A 21985-nucleotide genomic window follows, 5' to 3' on the forward strand; every position below is an offset into this window, starting at 1 on the left:
TAATGACATCCCCAAAGATGTCCAAGTCCTAACTCCCAGAACCTCTGAATATGTTAGGTTACAATGCAAAGGAGAAATAAGGTTGCCAATCAGTCAACCTTAATATGGAGAACTGGATCATCCAGCTGGGACCAAGGTAATCAGAAGGGCTCTTATAAGTGAAAGAGGGAGGCAGAAGAGCATGAAGGTCAGAGAGAAGGACTCAGGCTGACATTGCTTAGTTTTGAAGACAGAGGAAGGGGGGCATGAACTAAGGAATGTGGTGGCCTCTAAAACCTGGAAAAGGCAAAGAAATGGATTCCTTGCCCCTCCCTGCAATAAGAGATTCCAGAAACACAGCTTTCCAACAACTTGATTTTAGCCCTTTGAGACTTGTATCAAACTTATGACCTACAGAACGATAAGATAATAAATATGTGCCATTTTAATTCACATGTGATAATTTATTACAGCAGAAAAAAAAGCTAAAACAAACATACAGAGAGATTTCTGGAAGTAGGGAGCTGCAGGGTTCACTCCTCTTACAAAAACAGCCAGCAGACAGGCAAAACTGTCCAAAACAGCTGATCTGGGGTTCAAGAGACCAGGACAGTATCAAGTAGCATCCAGGAAAGAGCACGATAAAGAAACCAAGAAAGTATGATGAAGAACTGTGAGTAATGTGTTTGGCTGTGGCTTCTGGTACCCACCCCACCATCCCCAAGCAAGCAGCTTCGAGTTAGATGTGTCCCTGCATGGTGGGCTGCTGCAGACTGTGAGGACCACAGAAGTCCTCTTCCCCAAGAAAAGAGGGGGACATGGCCAAGGGCTGATGCAGCTATTGGCCAGCGAATTTAAACCACAGGGTCCCACTGGTTTAGCTTATCCCAGATAGGCGCTGCCATTCACAATCAGAGGCAGAGTTGGCAGAGGGCTAAAAATACTCTGCCTTCTTATGAAGAACATCATCTTCTGGGCAGGACAGGGCAGGACAGCACAGCCTTGGGGAGCTGGAAAAAAGGCTTTTTGACATCTGTTCTAACCCTCTCCCAAGGGCCGTTTGGAACTGGTTTGTGCCCTGTGCAGGGTCCCCAACTCCGTTTTAGCTTGGAAACTCTTATGAACTAAATGTCAAGGAAGTGCCTTATACAAATTCAATTAACCATAAAATCCTAGACAAAAAAGAGAAAAACCGAACTTTAGAATAATCTCATTGAGATCATCAGATGCCCAGATATCAGCAAAAAATTATAAGCCATACTGAGAAACAGGGAGACAGAGGCCCAGTCAAAGGAATAAATTAAAAATCAGAGGAGGTACAGAATTTGGAACTGATCAAAGATGTTCAAACATACCATAATTACATGGACTCTTTAGTAGGGCATGAGATCTTGTAGGTTTGTACGGATTAGTGTGATGCCTTGATATATCCCAGAGTAATTTTGACAGAGAATAAAAAAGTATTTGCAAATTTCCTTTGGGGGACTGGGGAGAAAGAAGGAAATATTCAACTTCCCCATCTGGGGAATTCCTGATATTCTCTCAAGCAGTGGTGACAACTAATTCAATAGTCTGAGCCCTCAATCATGGGGTTCACCCCTATGACACTTATTCTTACAAAGGAGAAGATAGGCCTAATTTTAATTATGCTAAGGGTCACCTCCAGAGAACCTCTTTTGTTGCTCAGATGTGGCCTTTCCCTCTAAGCCAACTCAGCAGATGAATTCGCTGACCTCCTGACTATGTGGGACATGACTCCCAGGGGTATAAAACTCCCAGGCAACGTGGGACCTGAATTGATCTGGCATCATGGGAATGAGTAAGCCTTCTTGACCAAAAACGGGAAAAGTGAAATGAGACAAAGTCTCAGTGTCTGAGAGATTTCAAACACAGACAAGAGGTTATCCTTATGCATTACATAGATATCCCTTTTTAGTTTATGGTGTATTACAGTGGCGAGAGGAAAGTCCCTGAAACTGTTAAGCTGTGTTCCAGTAGCCTTGATTCTTGCAGAAGACTGTATAAATATACAGCTTTTACAATGTGTGTGATTGTGAAAATCTTGTGTCTGATGCTCCTTTTGTCCAGGGTATGGACAGAAGAGAATAAAATAAGATAAAATAAAATAAAATAAAATGAGAATAAAGAACAAATAAATAATAGGGGGAGATAAAGGATACATATTCAGTAGATTGAAACACTGTGGGTTAATGAGAGGGAGGGATGTATGAATTCTTTTTTTTTATATTACTTTTTCTAGAATGATGCAAATGTTCTAAAAATGATCACGGTGAAGAACACACAACTATGTGATGATATTGTGAGCCACAGTTTGTATGATATGGCTGGATTGTATGTGTGTGGATGTTTCCCAACAAAAATGTATTTTTAAAAATATTCAACAAATCTTTTAAAACAATTCAAGGACATGAGGGAAAATACAGCTGAAGAGATGAAGGATATTATGAAGACACTGTGCAAGTATAAAGAAGAATTTGAAAGCATGCAAAGAAAAATAACAGACTATATGGAAATGAAAGGAACTATAGATGAGATTTAAAATACACAATATAAAAAAAAATGCACTATAAGCATACAACAGCAGATTTAAAGAGGCAAAAGAAAGGATCAGCAAGCCAGAAGACTGGACATCCAAAATCAGACACTCTTACACAAACTTCAGTTAGACATTGTTACCTATGATAACACGTCAAACCCCAACCAAAACCATTCCTGCCAATCCCAAAGAACACCTAGGGAATTATATAAGATTAAACAAAGTTTCCATGCACTAGGGTACCTTTCCAGAAGGCTGCAACCTCCAGATGGTTCCCTGGACCAGATATGTCCTGAAATGCAGAGGGGCCAGCCTTTCTAGAACATCAGCTAGTTCCGAGCTATCTAAAATCTGTTCTGTAACTACTTGTTGAAGTGTACTTTGAAAATCATTGCTTTCTCTTTCTTTTCTCTTTATATGTTTTATATATATATATATACACACACACACACATATATATATATATTTATGTGTCCATTTGGCTATAGGCTGTTGCCCAGGGGTTTGGTTAAAGACTAGTCTAGATGCTGCTGTGAAGATTTTATAGAGGTGGTTAACTATATGTTATATTTAACAATAAAAACACTAAAAAAAAAAAAATTAAGCAGACAGGCTGTCGCCATCTTAGGCAGCAGTCTACCTGCACACAGCCTCACAATAAAACTCCTTTAATTGGGTTCAAATTCACATTTCCTCTCCTCCCAGTTGAAAAACCTATCATTTTGGGGTTGAAACACTGAAACACAAAAGGAGATAAAAGCACCATTGTTAAGGATGGAACTCAATTGCCTGACTTCAGCACCAATACCAGTGAATCATCTCAGGCCTTATTCGCAGAACCATCCAAACAATGACAAATCAGGCTTTCCAGGGACATGCAACTCCTCTGGCAAAAAGACCAGTACTAGCCACTGCCCTGTGACAGCTCTACAACCCCACAAGCCAGAGCAGATACAGAAAACAGACATTCACCCTTCAGTCTCCCAGGAAAACTAAAAGGAAAAGGCTGGAATGTTAGGCAGAACCTCTTCCCCCAGGATATGACCAACCCCTAGCAAATATTCTAAGAAGTTTCCCCCCACCCATAAGTTCCCAGAAATCCAGGGAGCCCACCCAGCCCATGCCCTCTTGCTCTCAGGCAGCTATAATCTTGAGATAAGCTCCCCTTATCCAACATCCACCCTTTAGCAGTTATAACCCTACCCAACCATGGGGGGTTTTAAATTTTAAAGCTCACCAATGAAAAGCTGCCAGCTCCCAACTTAGCCCCCTGCTTCCAAAACTAACCAGTGGAAACCTGCCAACTTCCTGTTACCAAGCTAGACAGTGAAAATCCACCACCTCCTGTCAACCATCCTATATAGAAGCTGCACCCTTTCCCCTGCTGTCGCTACCTTAAGCAGCAGCCCACCTGCACATAGCCTTGTAAAAAAATTCCTTTAATTGGGGAAAAAAAATTTTTTAAATCAAACAGACAAAATAACAGATACAGTAAAGATGGAAAAAATCGAGCAGGATCTCAGGAAACTGAATGACAGCACAAAGCACTCAAACATACATGCCATGGGTGTGACAGAAGGAGAAAAGAAGGGAAAAGGGGCAGAACAAATATTTGAGGATACAATGGCTGAAAATTTCCCAACTCTTACGAAAGACATAAATGTACCTGTTCAAGAAGTGTAACATACTCCAAACAGAATAAATCCTAATAGACCTACTCAAAGATACATATGAATAAGGATGCCAAAGACAAAGAACACTGAGAGCAACAAGAGAATAGCAATCCATCATATACAACATATGCTCTATAAGACTAAGTGCTGATTCCCAATCAGAAACTATGGAGGCAAAGAAGGAAGTGGTGTGATCATTTAAGATACTGAAATAGAAAAACAGACAGACAAAAATTATTATGTACCAAAAAGTTTCCTTCAAAAGTGAGGCGGGAAAAGATAAAATAAACAAGGACCAGATAACTAAAAAAATGAGAGGGAGTTTAAAATCTTCACAGATGAACAGAAACTGAGAAAGTTCATTAACAAGAGATTTGCCTTACAAGAAGTACTAAGAGAGTTCAGCAGGTAAAAAAGAAAATAAAGGAGAGAGAGGTTTCAAGGAAAGTATAGAAATGAAGATTATCAATAGGGATAACTAAAAGAGTAAAAAGAGAGACAAAAATAAGATATGATATATAAAAACCAAAAGATAAAATGGTTGCAGGAAGCACTGCCTTTACAGTAATAACACTGAATGTTAATGGACTAAACTCTCCAATCAAAAGACAGAGATTAGTAGAATGGACAGAAAAAATTATCCATCTATGCTGTCCACAAGAGAGCTTAGACCCAAGGACAAAAGCAATTGAAAGTGAAAAGATGGAAAAAGAGATTCCACACAAACAGTAACCAAAAAAGAGCTGGGGTACCTATACTATAGGATGAAATAGACTTTAAATACAAAAATGTTATAAGAGACAAAGAAGGACATTATATATTAATAAAAGGGGGAATCCACCAGGAAGAAATAATAATCCTAAATATTTATGCACTGCGGTAGTTTGGAACTGTTATGTACCCCAGAAAAGGCCATGTTCTTCGATTCCATTCCTGTGGGTGCAGACCTATTTGGGAGGTAACTTCTGGTTAGGTTATTTCAATTTAGATGTGACCCAATCCTTTCGAGGTAGATCTTAATCCTTTTACTGGAGTCCTTTATGAGAGGATAAAAGACAGAAAAAAAAAAAACAGAGATCTTAGAGAAAAAGCCTCTGCAGGAGTTGAGAAAGGAAGCCACTGAAACCAGAAGCTGAAGGCAATGGAACCCAGAGAGAAGGATCAACAGATGATAGCCATGTGCTTCCCATGTGACAGGGGTGTCCCAGATGCCAGTGGCCTTTCTTCAGAGACGGTATCCTCTTGTTGATATCTTAATTTGAACATTTTCTTAGAACTGTAAATTTGTAAACTAATAAATCCCCATTGTAAAAGCCAACCCATTTCTGGTTTGTAGTATTCCAGCAGCCTTAGCAAACTGAAGCATGCACCTAACCAGGATGTCCCCACAGTACATGATGCAAACATCGGCAAAACTGCATGGAGAAATAGTCGTCTCTAAGATAATAGCTGTGGACTTCAATGCACCCCTCTCATCAACAGATGAAACATGTAGAGAGAAGATTAATAAAGGAAACAAAGAACTTGAATAAGACAATAAATAAACTATAACTAACAGATATTTACAGAACATTACTCCCCAAAACAGCAGGATATACATTCTCCTCAAGTGTCCATAAACTATTCTCCAAGACAGACTACATGTTGGGTCATAAAACAAGTTTTGATAAATTTTAAAAGACTAAAATGATTGAAAATGCTTTCTCTGATCACAATGTAATGAAGCTGGAAATCAATAACAGGCAGAGCACTGGAAAATTCACAAATATATGGAGGATAAATAATGCACTCTTAATCAATGGCTCAAAAGAAGAAATTACAGGAGAAATTAGTAAATATTTTGAGATGAATGAAAATAAGAATGAAACATATTAAAACATATGGGATGCAGTGAAGGCAGTGCTGAGAGGAAAATTTATAGCCCTAAATACCTTATTAAAATAAAAAAGGAAAACAGAGCAAAAATCAAAGAACTAACTGCACACCTGGAGGAACTAGGGAAAGAACATCAAACTAATCCCAAAGCAAGCAGAAGGAAAGAAATAATAAAGAGAGACTCAACAAAACCAAAAGTTGCTTCTTTGAGAAGATCAATTAAATTGACAAACTCTTACCTAGAATGATCAAAAAAAAAGGGAGACTGTAAAAATAACTAAAATCAGAAACAAGAGGGGGACCTTACCACTGAACCCTCAGAGACAAAAAAGACAATAAGAGGATACTATGAATGTCTGCCTGTCAACAAATTTGAAAACTTAGATGAAATGGACAATTTCCAAGACTGTCTGAATAAGCCCATCAGAACCAGCTTTGGAAACCCTTTTCCAAAGTAAGAAGCCCCTGCCCCTCCCAAAACCAAAGCCAAAGCAAGGACTTTGATGGCCAAGAAGGCGGTACTGAAAAGATGTTCACAGCCACAAAAAAAAAAGATACCCACTTCACCCACATTTCGCCAGCCCATGACACTGCATCTCAGAAGACACCCCAAATATCCTTATAGAGTGTACCCAGGAGAAATAAGCTTGACCACTGTATTAGTTAGGGTTCTCTAGAGAAACAGAATCAACAGGAAATATTCATAAGTATAAAATATATAAAAGTGTGTCATGTAACTGGGAACGTACAGTCCAAAATCTGTAGGGCAGGTTGTGAAGCCGAATTTCAATAGAGGGTCTGGATGAACTCCACAGGAGAGGTTCACCAGGTGAAACAGGAAGATTCTTCGGAATCCTCCTTAAAAGGTTTCCAGTGATTAGATTAAGCATCACTCATTAAAGAAGGCATGCCCCTTGGCTGATTACAAGTGGAATTAGCTGTGGATGTAGCCGACATGATCATGATTTAATTCTATGAAATGTCCTCATAGCAAAAGACAGACCAGCACTTGCCCAATCAGACAAACAGGTACCACCACCTGCCAAGTTGACACATGAACCTGACCATGACAGTCCACCCCTCGTCAACTTGGCAACTATACTCATCACCTTAAACCATACCTAATTTCTAAATAGAAAACAATAAAACACATTTTTTTTTCAACTAACAATACTCAATGGTCCTGCATATAACCAGAAACACATTAAATCTCTCCAGAATAGGGTGCAAGTCCTTGGGTGATATTCATTCTTAAACTTGATATCTTACAACTTAAATCATATAATATGAACAAAACAGCATTACAGTTCTTGTTTCCATAACTGATCATGTGGTTGTAGTTCATATTTATCACTACCTTCTTCCACTACTCATTCCATGTTCCCTTTACCCTCAGCAAGCACTTCAGCTGGCTGTGGTTCTTTGTCTGGTGGGGTGACCCAAACCTTCATTCCTGAAGTTTCAGAGCCATTGGTAGCATTGCCTAGATTGGGTTGTTGCAGTTTTCCACTGATTTTAATCACAGGACATAGTAGTACTAAAAGACGCCCTAGGGGCTCTCCTATATTCCAGGAAAATCCTTCTTTACCTCCATTGTGCAGCTGCAGTCCTATTTCCCTCTGATAGTCAGGATCAATCACTCCAGCCAGTGATATAATCCCCTTCTTGGCTTGTTGATCCAGGGGCATGAGTAGCCCAAAGTGACCAGGTGGCAGTCTTAGATTCCAGTTCAATGGAATCATTGTTGTTTCTCCTGGAGGAAGCACTCCCCCTTTTGGAACTAAAACCTGTAGACCAGCAGAGCTCAGGATCACAGGGACAAGAAGCAAAATTTTTCCTAGTGGATCACTCCCATTTCCACCCCTTGGTTCCTGGACCCATGGATCCTGGCTATGGAGGAAACGGCACCTTACAATGGATGCTGATTCAGAGCATACACAGCTTCCTGGAGAACATTACCCCAGCCTTTCAAGTTTTTGCCATCTAGTTGGCACTGTAATTGAGTTTTCAAAAAGCCATACCATTGCTCTCTCAATCCAGCTGCTTCTGGATGATGGGGAACATGGTAAGGCCAGAGAATTCCATGAGCATGTGCCCATTCCCGAACTTCACTTGCTGTGAAGTGTGTTCCCTGATCAGAAGCAATGCTGGGTGTAATACCATGATGACGGAGAAGGCATTCTGTAAGCCCACAGGTGGCAGTTTTGGCAGAAGCATTGTGTGCAGGGAAAGCAAACCTATATCCATAGTATGTGCCTATTCCAGTTAGAATAATCACTGCCCCTTCCATGAAGGGAGTGGTCCAACATAATCAATCTGCCACCATGTAGCCAGCTGGTCACTTCAGGGAATGGTGCCATACTGGGGGCTGAGTATGGGTCTCTGCTGCTGGCAGACTGGGTACTCAGCAGTGGCTGTAGCCAGGTCAGCCGTGGTGAGTGGAAGTCCATGTTGCTGATTCTTCCGGAGTTCCAATTTTACCCTTGAGGCAGGTTGGCCCTGCCCTGGGGGACGACCGCCCACCTTTCATGGTCTATGTCCCCATTTCCTCTAGTGATCTGTATAACTGGAAAAATCAGAATCCCTCTTTCTCTGAAAAGCCCCAAGGGTTCATCTCCTTCTTGGAGACTGTCTTTTTGACCCACCAGCCCACCTGGGATGACTGCCAACAGCTCCCCAGGCCCTCTTCACCTCCGAGGAACGAGATTGAGTCAGGAGAGGGGCGAGGAAGTTAATTCTTGGACTTGACGGACAGCCTACTACTGAATCAACCCGATTAGAGGCTGTGTTCCCCTCCACCTGCCCCAAATGGGACCCCAACACTGATAGAGGTAAGGAGGCTCTCAATCGGTATGGCCAGACTCTGCTCTGGGGGATAAGAGCGGCGGCCAAGAAGCCGACCAAATTGTCTTAGGTGAGCGAAACCATACAAAAGCTGGACGAATCTCCGGCCGCTTTCCTTGAGCGCCTCCTTGAGGCATACCGCTTGTACACCCCTATAGATCCAGAGGCACCCGAAAATAGGCGAGCTGTAAATATAGCATTTGTCACCCAGTCAGCCCCAGACATAAGAAAAAAATTACAGAAGTTAGAAGGATTTGAGGGTAAAGTGCCATCCAAATGGATAGAGATTGCCCAAAAGACTTTTAATAACAGAGGTGACCCCGTGGCTGTGCAGTCCAAAAACATAGCCAAAATTTTAGTATCCTCAATGGCTGAACAGGAAAAACAAAAAGAAAGATGGGGAACTATTGAAAAAAGAAAGGGAAACCAAGGAAAAAGGTTGGGCCTAGGTGCAAAGCAATGTGCCTACTGCAAAGAGAATGGACATTGGAAAAATGAATGCCCTAAAAGAAGACTTAAAGGAATGAAACCGGCCCCTGTTCTGGTTGAAGAGGGGAATTGACGGGGCTGGGGCTCCATTCCGTTGAGCCCCCGAGAGCCCAAGGTCACATTAGAAATCGGGGGCAAGCCTATAAGTTTTCTTGTGGATACTGGGACAACCTTCTCCGTCCTCCAGCAAGCAGAAGGGCCCACATCTAAGGAGAAAACCCCCATACAGGCAGCAATGGAAAAGACAAAGTCCTACCCATGGACTAAGACTAGGATCACTAACCTTGGGGAAGGAACTGTCACCCGCTCATTTCTTGTGATGCCTGAGTGTCCATACCTCCTTTTGGGGAGAGACCTTCTCCAGAAATTACAAGCCACCATCTCTTTCAAAAACGATTCGGCTGAGCTCTCCTTCAATACAAACCCCTCGGCAATCCTCCTCACTTGCCCCTTATCGGAAGAATATTTACTTACTGCAGAGGTGGCACCGTCGGCCCCAGGTCCATATTTGCGGGAGTTTAAAGAAAAAATACCAGGCGTATGGGCAGAAACTAACCTACTAGGATTAGCTGCCCACCGGCCCCCATCATCGTCCAGCTAACTAGCACTGCCACCCCAATCAGAGTCTGACAATACCCAATAAGCTTAAAGGCTAAAAGAGGCATCGCAGTCCATATCAAAAGACTCCTGGAAGCAGGTATTCTGGTTCCATTCAGCCTGGAACACCCCCCTTCTCCCAGTCCAAAAACCCAGGACCAACGATTATCGGCCAGTGCAAGATCTCCAAGAGGTAAACAAAAGAACTGAAACTATTCACCCCACTGTGCCTAATCCATATATGCTTTTGAGTCTGTTACCTCCCAGCCAGCAGGTCTACACTGTTCTGGACTTAAAAGATGCCTTCTTTTCGCTTCCCCTGGCTGCAGTAAGTCAACCCATCTTTGCTTTTGAATGGACTGACCCCAAAGGGGGGGTTCTCTGGACAACTAACCTGGACTTGGTTGCCACAAGGTTTTAAAAATTCTCCCACCCTGGGCAGGCCACGGTGGCTCAGCAGGCAAGAATGCTTGCCTGCCATGCCAGAGGACCCGGGTTCGATTCCCGGTGCCTGCCCATGTAAAAAAAAAAACACACAAAAAAAAACACAAACACAAAAACAAACAAAATTCTCCCACCCTGTTCGATGAGGTCTTAAGCCAGGATCTGGCTCGTTTTAGATAACAGCATCCAGAAATAACCCTCCTACAATATGTGGATGACCTCTTACTGGCAGCTAATGATCTGTCAAACTGCAGAAAGGCAACCAAAAACTTGTTACAGGAACTAGCCCAGTTGGGCTATCGAGTCTCAGCCAAAATGGCCCAACTCTGCACTAGCTCAGCAACATACTTAGGGTATGAATTAGAAGGGGGAAAAAGAGCTCTGTCTTCTAGTAGGATTGAAGCTATCCTAAAAATACCCCAACCAAAACCAAAAAGGCAGGTATGGGAGTTTTTAGGAGCAGTTGGATACTGCCGGTTCTTGATTTCTGGATTTGTAGAAATAGCAAAACCCCTGTACACTATCACAGGGGGAAAGGAGGAAGCTCTAACCTGGACCGAGGCTGAGCAAAAAGATTTTAAAACGTTGAAACAGGCGCTTGTGAGCGCTCCTGCCTTGACTTTGCCTGACCTGTCCAAACCTTTTCAACTACATGTTGTTGAAACCCAAGGAATAGCAAAAGGAGTTCTCACCCAAATGTTAGGACCATGGAAAAGGCCAGTTGCCTACCTGTCCAAAAGACTAGAGTATGTGGCTGCCAGGTGGCCAAGCTGCCTCCGAGCCATTGCAGCCACTGTCATTTTGGTAAAAGAAGCATCTAAATTAACTCTGGGACAGGACTTATATATAGTGGCCCCACATTCAGTAGAAACATTACTAAGGAGACTGCCTGGGAGATGGCTCTCAAATGCCCCGATAACTTAGTATCAGGTATTGCTACTGGATCCCCCAAGAATCTGCTTCCTAAAAATGGCGGCTCTTAACCCTGCCACCTTGCTTCCGGATGATGACCCATCCGAGCCCATCCATGACTGTCGCGAGATCCTGGAATCTTTCACGAACCTGAGGGCTGATCTCACCTGGCCAAATCCTGATGAAGAATTATATACAGATGGGAGCAGTTACGTCTCAGAGGGAATCAGGTATGCGGGGGCAGCGGTGGTAACTGTGGACCGGGTCATCTGGGCTTAGGCCCTCGGACATGGGACTTCAGCCCAAAAGGCTGAACTAATAGCTCTGACTCAGGCTCTAAGGTAGGGAAAGGGGAAGGTTGTCAACATCTACACAGACAGCAGATACACCTTCGCAACTGCGCATGTCCATGGGGCACATCAGGAGTGGGGACATGGGGACTTTTGACATGGGGAGGAAAGGAAATAAAAAATATACCAGAAATACTCACCTTGCTAGAGTCTATCTGGTTACCAAAAAGGGCAGCCACTATACATTGCAAAGGACATCAGACTGCCAAAACTCAAATTGCCAGAGGAAATGCCCTGGCTGATAAAACGGCAAAAGAGGTTGCCCAAAAAACAGTGGGGACGCTGCAGATACTTCCTGTTTTACCAGGGCGAGTGCTGCCGAGCTCTCCAGAACATACCAGGGAAGAAATTAAACTAGGTGAAACACTGGGCACCAAAACAGATTCGGATGGTTGGAAAATTCTCCTAGATGGGAGAATCCTAGTGCCAGAGCTCCTGGGGCACAATTTGGTTGCCCAGGTTCACCATAGTACACATCTGGGCAGTACAAAACTAACTAAACTCCTACAAAGGGATTACTACATTCCCCGATTGCAGCAACAAGCCCGGCAAATATCTTCCAGATGCCACATCTGCACCCAGGTAAATTCCAGCCGAGGGAGAGAAATGCCCCAAGGAACAGTGGGAAATAGACTTCACAGAAATATTATCTGGTCCATATGGATACAAATACCTGTCAGTCTTCATCGACACCTTCTCTGGATGGACTGAGGCATTTCCTACCAGAACCGAGACAGCACAAATAGTAGTAAAAAAACTAGTTTCTGAAATTGTCCCCCGATTTGGCCTCCCGACTGCAATGGGGTCTGACAATGGGCCGGCGTTCATCGCCCAAGTTACCCAACTGTTAGCAAAAATATTAAATATCAAATGGAAATTACATTGTATTTATAGGCCACGGAGTTCAGGGCAAGCTGAAAGAATGAACAGAACAATAAAGGAAACTTTAAATAAACTAAAGCTCAAGACTGGCGAAAACTGGGTGAGTCTCCTTTCATTTGCCCTCCCCAAAACTAGATGTACTCTCTATGTTAAGGGAATTACCCCATATGAAATCATGTTTGGACGACCACCTCCACTAACCCCTAAATTGGGGGAAGAAAAAATAGCTGAATTAAATAACCATTCTCTTCTAAAATCATTACAGGCCCCGCAGTCTACCACCCAGCAAACTCGGGAACTGGTGAAGGCAACCCATTCGGGACCAACAAATCCTGCCCCTGAAAAAGATTTATTTCAGGTGCAGCCCGGAGACCTAGTCTGGATAAAGAAACTTCAGCCAGCCACCTTGGAAGCCCGGTGGACAGGACCCCTGCCAGTGATCCTCTCAACTCCAATGGCAGTGAAAGTTGTGGGAAAACGGCACTGGATTCATCACACCCAGATAAAAAAGGCCGCCCCAGACCAGATCCCTGAAAAATGGACCATCCAGTGAACCGAGGCTCCACTAAAGATAAGACTTTCCAGAAATCCCTCTGGGTCCTCTTAATATCCCTGGTGGGGGGTCACGGGAAAAAACTCTCACCCAGTTATAAACTATACCTGGAACTCAGAAAAACGGTGGATGGAGTACTGGTAGCTGCAACCACCACTCCCTCCCAACCAACTCCACACTTTGACCTCTGCCAGCTGTTTGGACACCTGGGGAAGGGGAGTTATGGTAACATGCTCAGATATGGGTGTGCTACCCCCCACCAAGAAAAAGGCTTATGGCATACCCAATACTATGCCTGTCCTGCGGAGGGAAGTTCTAGCTGCCAAGGGGGAGGCCAATATTACTGTGCCAACTGGGGTTGTGAAACAATCGCAGAATGGACTGAGACCTGTTCATAACTTTAACAAGGGCACCAGCCTATTACCCCAACAGTTGCACCCAAGACGCCTGTAACCCAATGATTATTACTATCCCTTCCTGGCATAGCCAAACCTGGGCAGGTGGAAAAACTGGGGGATTGAGATTATATGTCTCAGGTCACAACCCAGGCACCATTTTTACAATTCAAAGGTTCCATTCCCATAAAGTGGACAATCCCATAGGACCTAATCGAGCTCTCAACCCTGGCATAAAACTGGCACAGCCCCCCCAGACTCATAAATTCCCCTCCCTCCCCTAAGAAACCCCAGATTGACATGTTAAATCCAGTTTTCCAGTTTATGAATCAAACCAATCCACTTATTACTAAAGACTGTTGGCTTTGCTTAAACCCTGAACCCCCTTATTACATCGGAATAGGAGCTTATATCTCCCTCGGCCCCACAGATCCCCATATCAGAAACCTCTCCGTCCAAGAAGCACAAACCCAACACCTATACAGGCGGGGACAGGAACCGAAACTCACCCTAGGAGATCTCCAAGGGCAGGGAACCTGTACTTATTCTGAGAATTTTAATCTAGCTAAATCCCCCTACAGTGACTCCTACGGTCTCATCATGTTACTAAAGGGCATTTTAACTTAAACCTCAGGTGGATGGGACCGCCTCCTTGTAGCCCCTGATGGTACCTGGTTTGCCTGACATCCGGCATTACCTCCTGTATAACTCACCCAATAAAGACAGTCGAGGAGGAGTTTTGTATTTTGGTTCATATTATCCCCCAAGTATATTATTATTCTGGGGAAGGAGGTAGGGAACATTTAGAACCTACTTACCGGGTCAAGTGAGCCCCAATCTTAGTGCCCCTCCTTGTCGGACTGGGCATTGCAGGATCAACTGCAGTCAGGACTTCAGCCCTTATCACCGGGGACCAAAATTTTAAAACTCTTAGCAAACAAGTTGATCTAGATCTTAGTGAATTAGAAAGCTCCGTCAGTCGTTTGGAAAACTCCCTAAATTCACTGGCTGAGGTTGTCCTCCAAAACTGCAGAGGCTTAGACCTCCTGTTTCTGAAACAAGGGGTGTTATGCGTGGCCCTCGGAGAAACCTAGTGCTTCTATGCCAATCATTCTGGAATAATTAGAAATAGTCTATCCCTACTCCATAGCAGGTTACGAGAGCGGAAATAACACCGACAAATTGAAACCAACTGGTAGGAAAACTTATTTTCCTGGTCTCCATGGCTGACCACGCTCTTGTCCGCTGCAGCAGGGCCCCTAATCCTCATATTATTAGGCTTAATGTTTGAACCCTGTGTAATCAACTGTCTAACCTCATACGTGCAAAGAAAAATACAAACTTTTAAACTGTTAGTTCTTGGAACCCAATATCAACAGATTTATAATCAAAATGAAGAAACAATGATTTGATTCTCCCATAAAACCAGTGGGGAATGTGGAGGGCCAGGAGCAATTAATCAAGCCCAAGCAGGGAAAGTTCCCACACCATTGGGGTGGAATGTCCCCAAGAGTTAAACAATAACCAATGCTAAGAAACTGTGGGAATGGGATAGGTTTTGGCAACGGCTAATGGCATTCTTCTGCTTCTATGAACCGCTTGCTTGCTAGCAACTGCAAAAAAACCACAGCATGATTTTAGTCTTAATAAGCACACCTTGAAAACCTCTAGGGGCTGCTCTCTGAATCCTCTTTCTTGGAGGTTTCTGAGGCAGTCGCGAGCCGGCTAATAAAGACTCCAAGTTGGCTTGCAGTTTTGATTTGTGTGGTCTCTTTTTCGGTGTGCCCCACAACAATGATACTTTGCCAACTCACTCCATGGATTGGCAATGTCATTCTGATTATGGGAATCAGAGCCCTTAGTACCTTTGAGTCCAGTCAGTTTAGAAAACCATTCATAAAAACGCATTTTTAAGATTCTGTTTCTTAAGAACCACTCCTGGTACCAAGTTGTATTAGTTAGGGTTCTCTAGAGAAACAGAATCAACAGGAAATATTCGTAAGTATAAAATTTATAAAAGCATCTCACGTAACTGTGGGAACGCAGAGTCCAAATTCTGTAGGGCAGGCTGTGAAGCTGACAATTCCAATGGAGGGTCTGGACGAACTCCAGAACTCCACAGGAGAGGCTTGCTGGCTGAAGCAAGAGAAGAAGAAGGAAGAGAGCCTGTCTCTTCTGTATCCTCCTTAAAAGGCTTCCAGTGATTAGATTAAGCATCACTCATTAGAGAAGACACTCTCCTTGGCTGATTACAAGTGAAATCAGCTGTGGATGTAGCTGATGTAATCATGATTTAATTCTATGAAATGTCCTCATAGTAAAAGACAGGCCAGCACTTGCCCAACCAGACAAATAGGTACCATCACCTGGCCAAGTTGACACATGAACCTGACTATGACAACCACTATGCCATCATCAAGTTCCTAGTGAATCAGCCACGAAGAAGACTGAAGACAACACACTTGAGTTCACTGTGGATGTCAAGGTCAACAAATAGGCTGTGAAGAGGTTCTATGACATTGACATGGCCACAGTCAACACTCTGATCAGGCCTGCTGGAGAGAAAAAATCATGTGTTTGACTGGCTCCTGACTATAACATTTTGGCTGTTGCCAACAAAATTGGAATCATTTAAACTGAGTCCAGCTGGCAAATTCTAAACATAAGGTTTTTTGACGATTAAAAAAAAAAAAGGACAATTTCCTAGAACAAATGAAAAACCAACACTGACTATGAAGAAAGAGAAGACTTCAACAAGCCAACTACAAGGAAAGATATTAGATAGCCATCAAATCCTCCCCAAAAAGGAAGACAAGAGCTAGCTGACTTCACAGGTGAAGTAAACAATCAAGAAGAATGAATATCAATCCTGCTCAAACTCTTCCAAAAAATTGGAGAAGAGAGAACACTACTCATTCTATGAAGCTAACATCACCGCAATATGAAAGCCAGATAATGGTATTATAAGAAAAGAAAATTACAGATCATTCTCTCTAAAGAATATAGATACAAAAACTCTCAACAAATATTTGCAGATTGAATTCAACAATACATTAAAAGACTTATACACGATGATGAAATGGGTTTTATCCCAAGTATGTAAGGGTGGTTCAACACAAGTAAAGCAATTAATGTAATACACCACATTAACAAATTGAAGGGGGAAACACATGATTATGTCAATTGATACAGAACAGGCTTTGACGTAATCCAGCATCCTTTCCTGATAAAAAATACTTTGAAAGATAGGAATACAAGAAAACTGCCTCAACATGTTAAAGGGCATGTATGGAAAAACCCACAGCTAACATCGTATTCAATGGTGAAAGACTAAAAGCTTCCCCTCTAAGATCTGGAACATGACATGGAGGCCACTGTCACCACTGTTATTCAATATCATGCTAGAAGTTCTAGCTAGAGGAACTAGGCAAGAAAAAGAAATAAAAATCATCCAAATCAGAAAGGAAGAAATAAAGCCTTCCCTATTTGCAGATGACATGATCCTATATTTAGAAAGTATCCAAAAATCTGCAACAAAGCTACCAGAAGTAATAAACGAATTCAACAAAGTAGTGGGATACAAGACCAACCAGCAAAAACAGCATTGTTTCTATATATTAGTAATGAGCAATCTGAGAAGGAAATCAAGAAAAAAATGCCATTTACAATTGCACCTAAAAGAATCAAATATTTAGGAATCAATTTAGCAAACAATATAAACAACCTGTATCCAGAAGACTACAAAACAATTGCTAAAAGAAATCAAATAAGATCTAAATAAATGGAAGGGCATTCCGTGCTCATGGATTGGAAGGCCAAATATAGTTAATTGTCAATTCTACCCAAATCGATTTACAAAATGAACGTTATCCCAATCAAAATTCCAACATTGATTTGATGCCAACTTTGCAGAAACGGAAAACTCAATCATTAAATTTACCTGGAAGGTTAAGGGGCACTGAATAGCCAAAAACATGTTGAGAAAGAAGAATAAAGTTCAAAGACTCATACTTGCTGAATTTAAAGCATATTACAAAGCTACAGTGGTCTAAACAGCATGACACTGGCATAAAGATAAATATACTGATTGTGTTAGTTAGATTCAGTTGTCAACTTGGCCAGGTGAGCATACCTAGTCTAGTTGCTGCTGACATGAGCCAATGGTACGTGAACCTCATTTGTTGCTAATTACATCTGCAGTCGGCTAGGAGGCGTGTCTGCTGCAATGAGTGACGTTTGACCCTAATTGGCTGGTGCTTAAATGAGCAAGCGCAAGGTAGCACAGCCCAAGCAGCTCATCATTCCTCATCTCAGCACTTGCAGCTCAGCCCAGGCCTTTGGAGATGCAGAAAGAAGTCACCCTGGGGAAAGTTGTTGGAACCCAGGGGCCTGGAGAGAAGACCAGCAGAGACCATCCTGTGCCTTCCACGTAAGAAAGAACCTCAGTGGAAAGTTAGCTGCCTTTCCTCTGAAGAGCTAATGAAATAAATCCCCTTTTATTAAAAGCCAATCCATCTCTGGTGTGTTGCATTCCGGCAGCTAGCAAACTAGAACACTGATCAATGGAACCAAGGTGAGAGTTCAAAAATAGACTCGCACATTTATGGTCAACTGATTTTCCGCAAGGCTGCCAAGTCTATCAGCTGGGAGAGAACAGTATCTTTAACATATGGTGCTGAGAGAACTGAATACCAATATGCAAAAGAATGAAAGAAGACCCCTGTCTCAATACCTTATACAAAAATTAACTCAAAATGAATCAAAGCCTAAATACAAGAGCCCAGATCATAAAACTAGAAGAAAATGTACAGAAGCATCTTCAGGATCTTGAGTTATCTTAGACTTGACATCCAAAGCACAAGCAACAAAAGAAAAGATAAATGGGAGCTCAAAACTGAATAGCACTGTGCATCAAATGACTTTGTCAAAAAGGTAAAAAGACAGCCTATTCAATGGGGGAAAATATTTGGAAACTACAGATCTGATAAAGGATTAATATCCAAAATATATAAAGAAATCCTACAACTTAACAATTAAAAGACAAAAAAAATTTTTTTAATTGGCAAAAACTTGAAGATTTTTCCAAAGAGGAAGTACAAAAAGCACATGAAAAGATATTCAACATCACTAGCTATTAGGGAAATGCAAATCAAATGAGATATCATTTCACACCTTCTAGAATGGCCATTATATATTAAAAAAGAAAACTACAAGTGTTGGAGAGGATGTAAAGAAATAGGAACACCTATTTACCACTGGTAGGAATGTAGAATGGTACATGGTTGCTGTGAATGACAGTTAGATGGTTCCTCAGGAAGCTAACTATAAAACTGCCATTTTTATATTGGGATGATCCGCCAATCCCACTACTAGGTATATACTTTGAAGATCTGAAAGCAGGGACACGAGCAGACATTTGCACACTGATGTTCATAGCAGCGTCCTTCACTATTGTCAAAAGATGGAAACAACACAAGTGTCCATCAATGGATGAATGGATAAACAAATGTGGTTCATACACATGATGGGCTATTATTCAGCTGTAAGAAGAAATGAAGTCCTGATGTATGAACAGCATGGATGAACCCTGAGGACATTATATTGTGTGAAATAAGTAAGATACAAAAGGACAAATGTTGTATGATCTCACTAATGAACTAAATACAATGAACATATTCGTGGAGTTACATTTAGAATACAGGTTACCAGAATACAGAATGAGGGTAGAGAATGGGGAACTAATGCTTAATTTGCGGATTATTTTTAATAAGGTTGGTTATAAAGATTTGGAAATGGGTAGAGGTGATGGTTGCATATTATTGTGAGTATAATCAACAGTAGTGAACTATGGGTGTGATTATCACTGAAATAGGAACTTTAGGTTTGTGTACATCACTAGAAGGAAAGCTAGAGGAAGGAACATGGGACCGTATAACACTATAAATGATGTTGTGTACAATAAAGGTAATCAATAATACAAATATAAGAATGTTCTTCATGAACTAGAAAAATTTATCACTTATCTGATGTTAATAATAGGGTAATATATTGGGGAAATATACCTAATGCAAACTATGGACTATAGTTTGTAATTATAATATTCTTTCATCAGTTCTAACAACCATACCACATGCTAAGTGTCAATAATAAGGGGTTATAAGGAGTGTGAGATTTTTCTTTTGCAGCAATGAAAAAAGCCACTGTTCTTGTTGGATGGGCTGCATGTTGCATGACTAAAACTGCTTAAAATTATATATAATATATACACACACACCTTATAGAAAACCATGCAAAAGTTCCTAATGATCAGAGTCTCTCAACTCCACTCATGTCTAAGAAACCCTCTCACAGAGGCCTTTAGGATTTGCTGCCTACCTAGCTGGCACCTACCTCTCAATAAGCCAAACTTCTGGCAGTTCGCCTGCTGGCTCTTGCCCCTCCTGGCCTGTTCCTCTCTCTCCAAGAAGGGGCCTCTATCACCCTGCACTCCTGCTCACCTTTCAAGGCTTAGCTCCAGGAAGCTTTCCCATGCTCCCAAGTTCACCAGCCACTCCCTCGTGGTTCCTTTATCCAAGATCGTTTACATCTTTTTTCAGGCTCTTTCTTCTTCTGTTCTCCTACCCCTCTCCCCCAAAACACACACACCCTAGCACAGTTTGACGCCCTTGTCTTCACATAGAATCTGCTAAATGGATCAGTGTCTGGGGGCAAATGTTCCTCTGTTTGGGAGTGGGGTGGGGAGTGAGTGAAGAGGGAGCCAGCGAGTCAGGGCGAAGGCGGGATCTCCGCCAGCCTAAAACCAAGAGTAGGTCTGTGTTCCAGCCCGGGCTCTGTCACCTCTGTATACACTGTCACGTGATCCTGGCTGACATCATCTCATCTGGAATTGCTTCTCTCTCTACTTCTCAAAGACGCCGTAAACACCAAGAGGGAGTGTGAAACCTCTTGAACAGATATACGGTGTTATTTGTTTTTTGTATCCCGCAATTTGAACTACGTTGACCAGAGTGTTACCGATTGCACAGCAAGATAGGCCAGGTGGGGGTCAGGGCGTCGGGATCTCTAGTTAGGTTCCCTAGTCCCTCCGTGGCCCAGGGACCCAGGGTCGGGTGGGCATGTGAGAAGTCCCAAGCCGCGTCGACCCCTGCTGGGGAGCGCGGTCTCCCGGCGCGGTGGTTCACTCACCTATGAGCGTAATCGCCCGGGACAGCTTTCTCTCACCACCGATCTCCGCGCCGGGCAGCAGCGCTGCGCCCTCCTTCCCCAGCCCCAACTCCTGGCAGCGGCAGCAGCCCGCGGGGGAGCCCGAGGAACCCGCAAGCCCCTCTGCAGGGCTGGCGCCGCCCTCGGCGTTTCGGCTCCGCTCGGCCCAGGCTGCCGGGTAGGGCGCGCCGCGCACCCACGTGCCGCCCGGGGACGGAGTCCGCGACAGCAGCGAGTGAGAGGCCGAGGCGTGGCGGGAGAAGGCTGGGGACTCCGGCACCCTCACCGTGAGGAAACGCGTGGAAGGCGCGGGCGAGGGCGAGCGGCTGCCGCCGGCCGTGCCCACGGGCTTCACACGCACATCCACTTGCAGTTCCATGGGCGCCCAGGTGCCGGACGCCGGCTCGCCGGACGCCCCCGAGGGCACCAGCTCGGCCCCCGACGCCTCGCCGTCCCCGGGCTGCTCCGCCGCCACGGGGCCGGGCGACGGCTGCTCGGGGCTGGTGGATCCCTGGCGACGGAAGGCGCCGTAGCCCAGGCTGGGCGTCGGCACCCGCGGGAGCGCGAGGCGTGGCGGGGGAAGCTGCTTCTCCTCGGAGAGGTCCCGGCCCGCACCCGCCGCCTCCTTCACGGCCCGGGTCAGGCACGGGCTGCTTTCGGGACTCTCGGGCCATCCCGTCTCCTCCGCAGAGCCCTGCGGCTGCTTCTGCCCCGGGTCCCGGCTTCCCAAAGGCTCCATTGGGAGTTCAGCCCCAGCTTGGCCCCCATCCGATGCCGCCCGCGCTGACTCCATCACACTCAGTAAGCAGCGGAGAGATGCCGGGGACACCTGGGCCGAGCTAGGGCTCAGTTTAGCTCTCCTGGTTTGGGATTGGTCCTGCAGCGTACCTGAAGTTGTCAGGCCACGCCTCCCCGCCGGCCCCAACCGAGGCCCTGCTGCGATTGGCTGTGGCTAGGCTCTGTTGGCCACGCCCCTCCACAGTTCCTAGCCTCACGTTCACCTGGCAAAGAAACCCAGGAGGGACTACAGGGTTTGGCTGAGGGGTTATTGGGTGTCCAGCAATCATTGGGGAAAAGGCAGAGCTGGGAGCAGAGGCGTGTAAAACGGAATCCGGAACCCGCCTGACTCCTACTTCTTCTTTGGCCCTGGTCTCACCCATTTCCCCCTATCGAACCTGGGGGCTTCAGAAATATTAGCGGGTTCAAAGGGGATGGGGCAGCCTGAGAAAAAG

At 43.9% G+C, this 21985-nt stretch overlaps 1 protein-coding gene across 1 annotated transcript in view; it reads right to left on the reverse strand.

Moving 5' to 3' along the window:
- Window positions 1-21546, reverse strand: part of KLRG2 (killer cell lectin like receptor G2) — an 86101-nt gene extending 64555 nt beyond the window's left edge. Inside the window, exon 1 of the mRNA XM_077164438.1 lies at window positions 20736-21546. Within this exon, the coding sequence (XP_077020553.1) occupies window positions 20736-21546 (811 nt within the window). The remainder of the gene's footprint in view (window positions 1-20735) is intronic.
- Window positions 21547-21985: the final 439 nt, after the last annotated feature.

This window comes from Tamandua tetradactyla, chromosome 1 (genome assembly GCF_023851605.1).
Source record: "Tamandua tetradactyla isolate mTamTet1 chromosome 1, mTamTet1.pri, whole genome shotgun sequence".
NCBI lineage: Eukaryota > Metazoa > Chordata > Mammalia > Pilosa > Myrmecophagidae > Tamandua > Tamandua tetradactyla.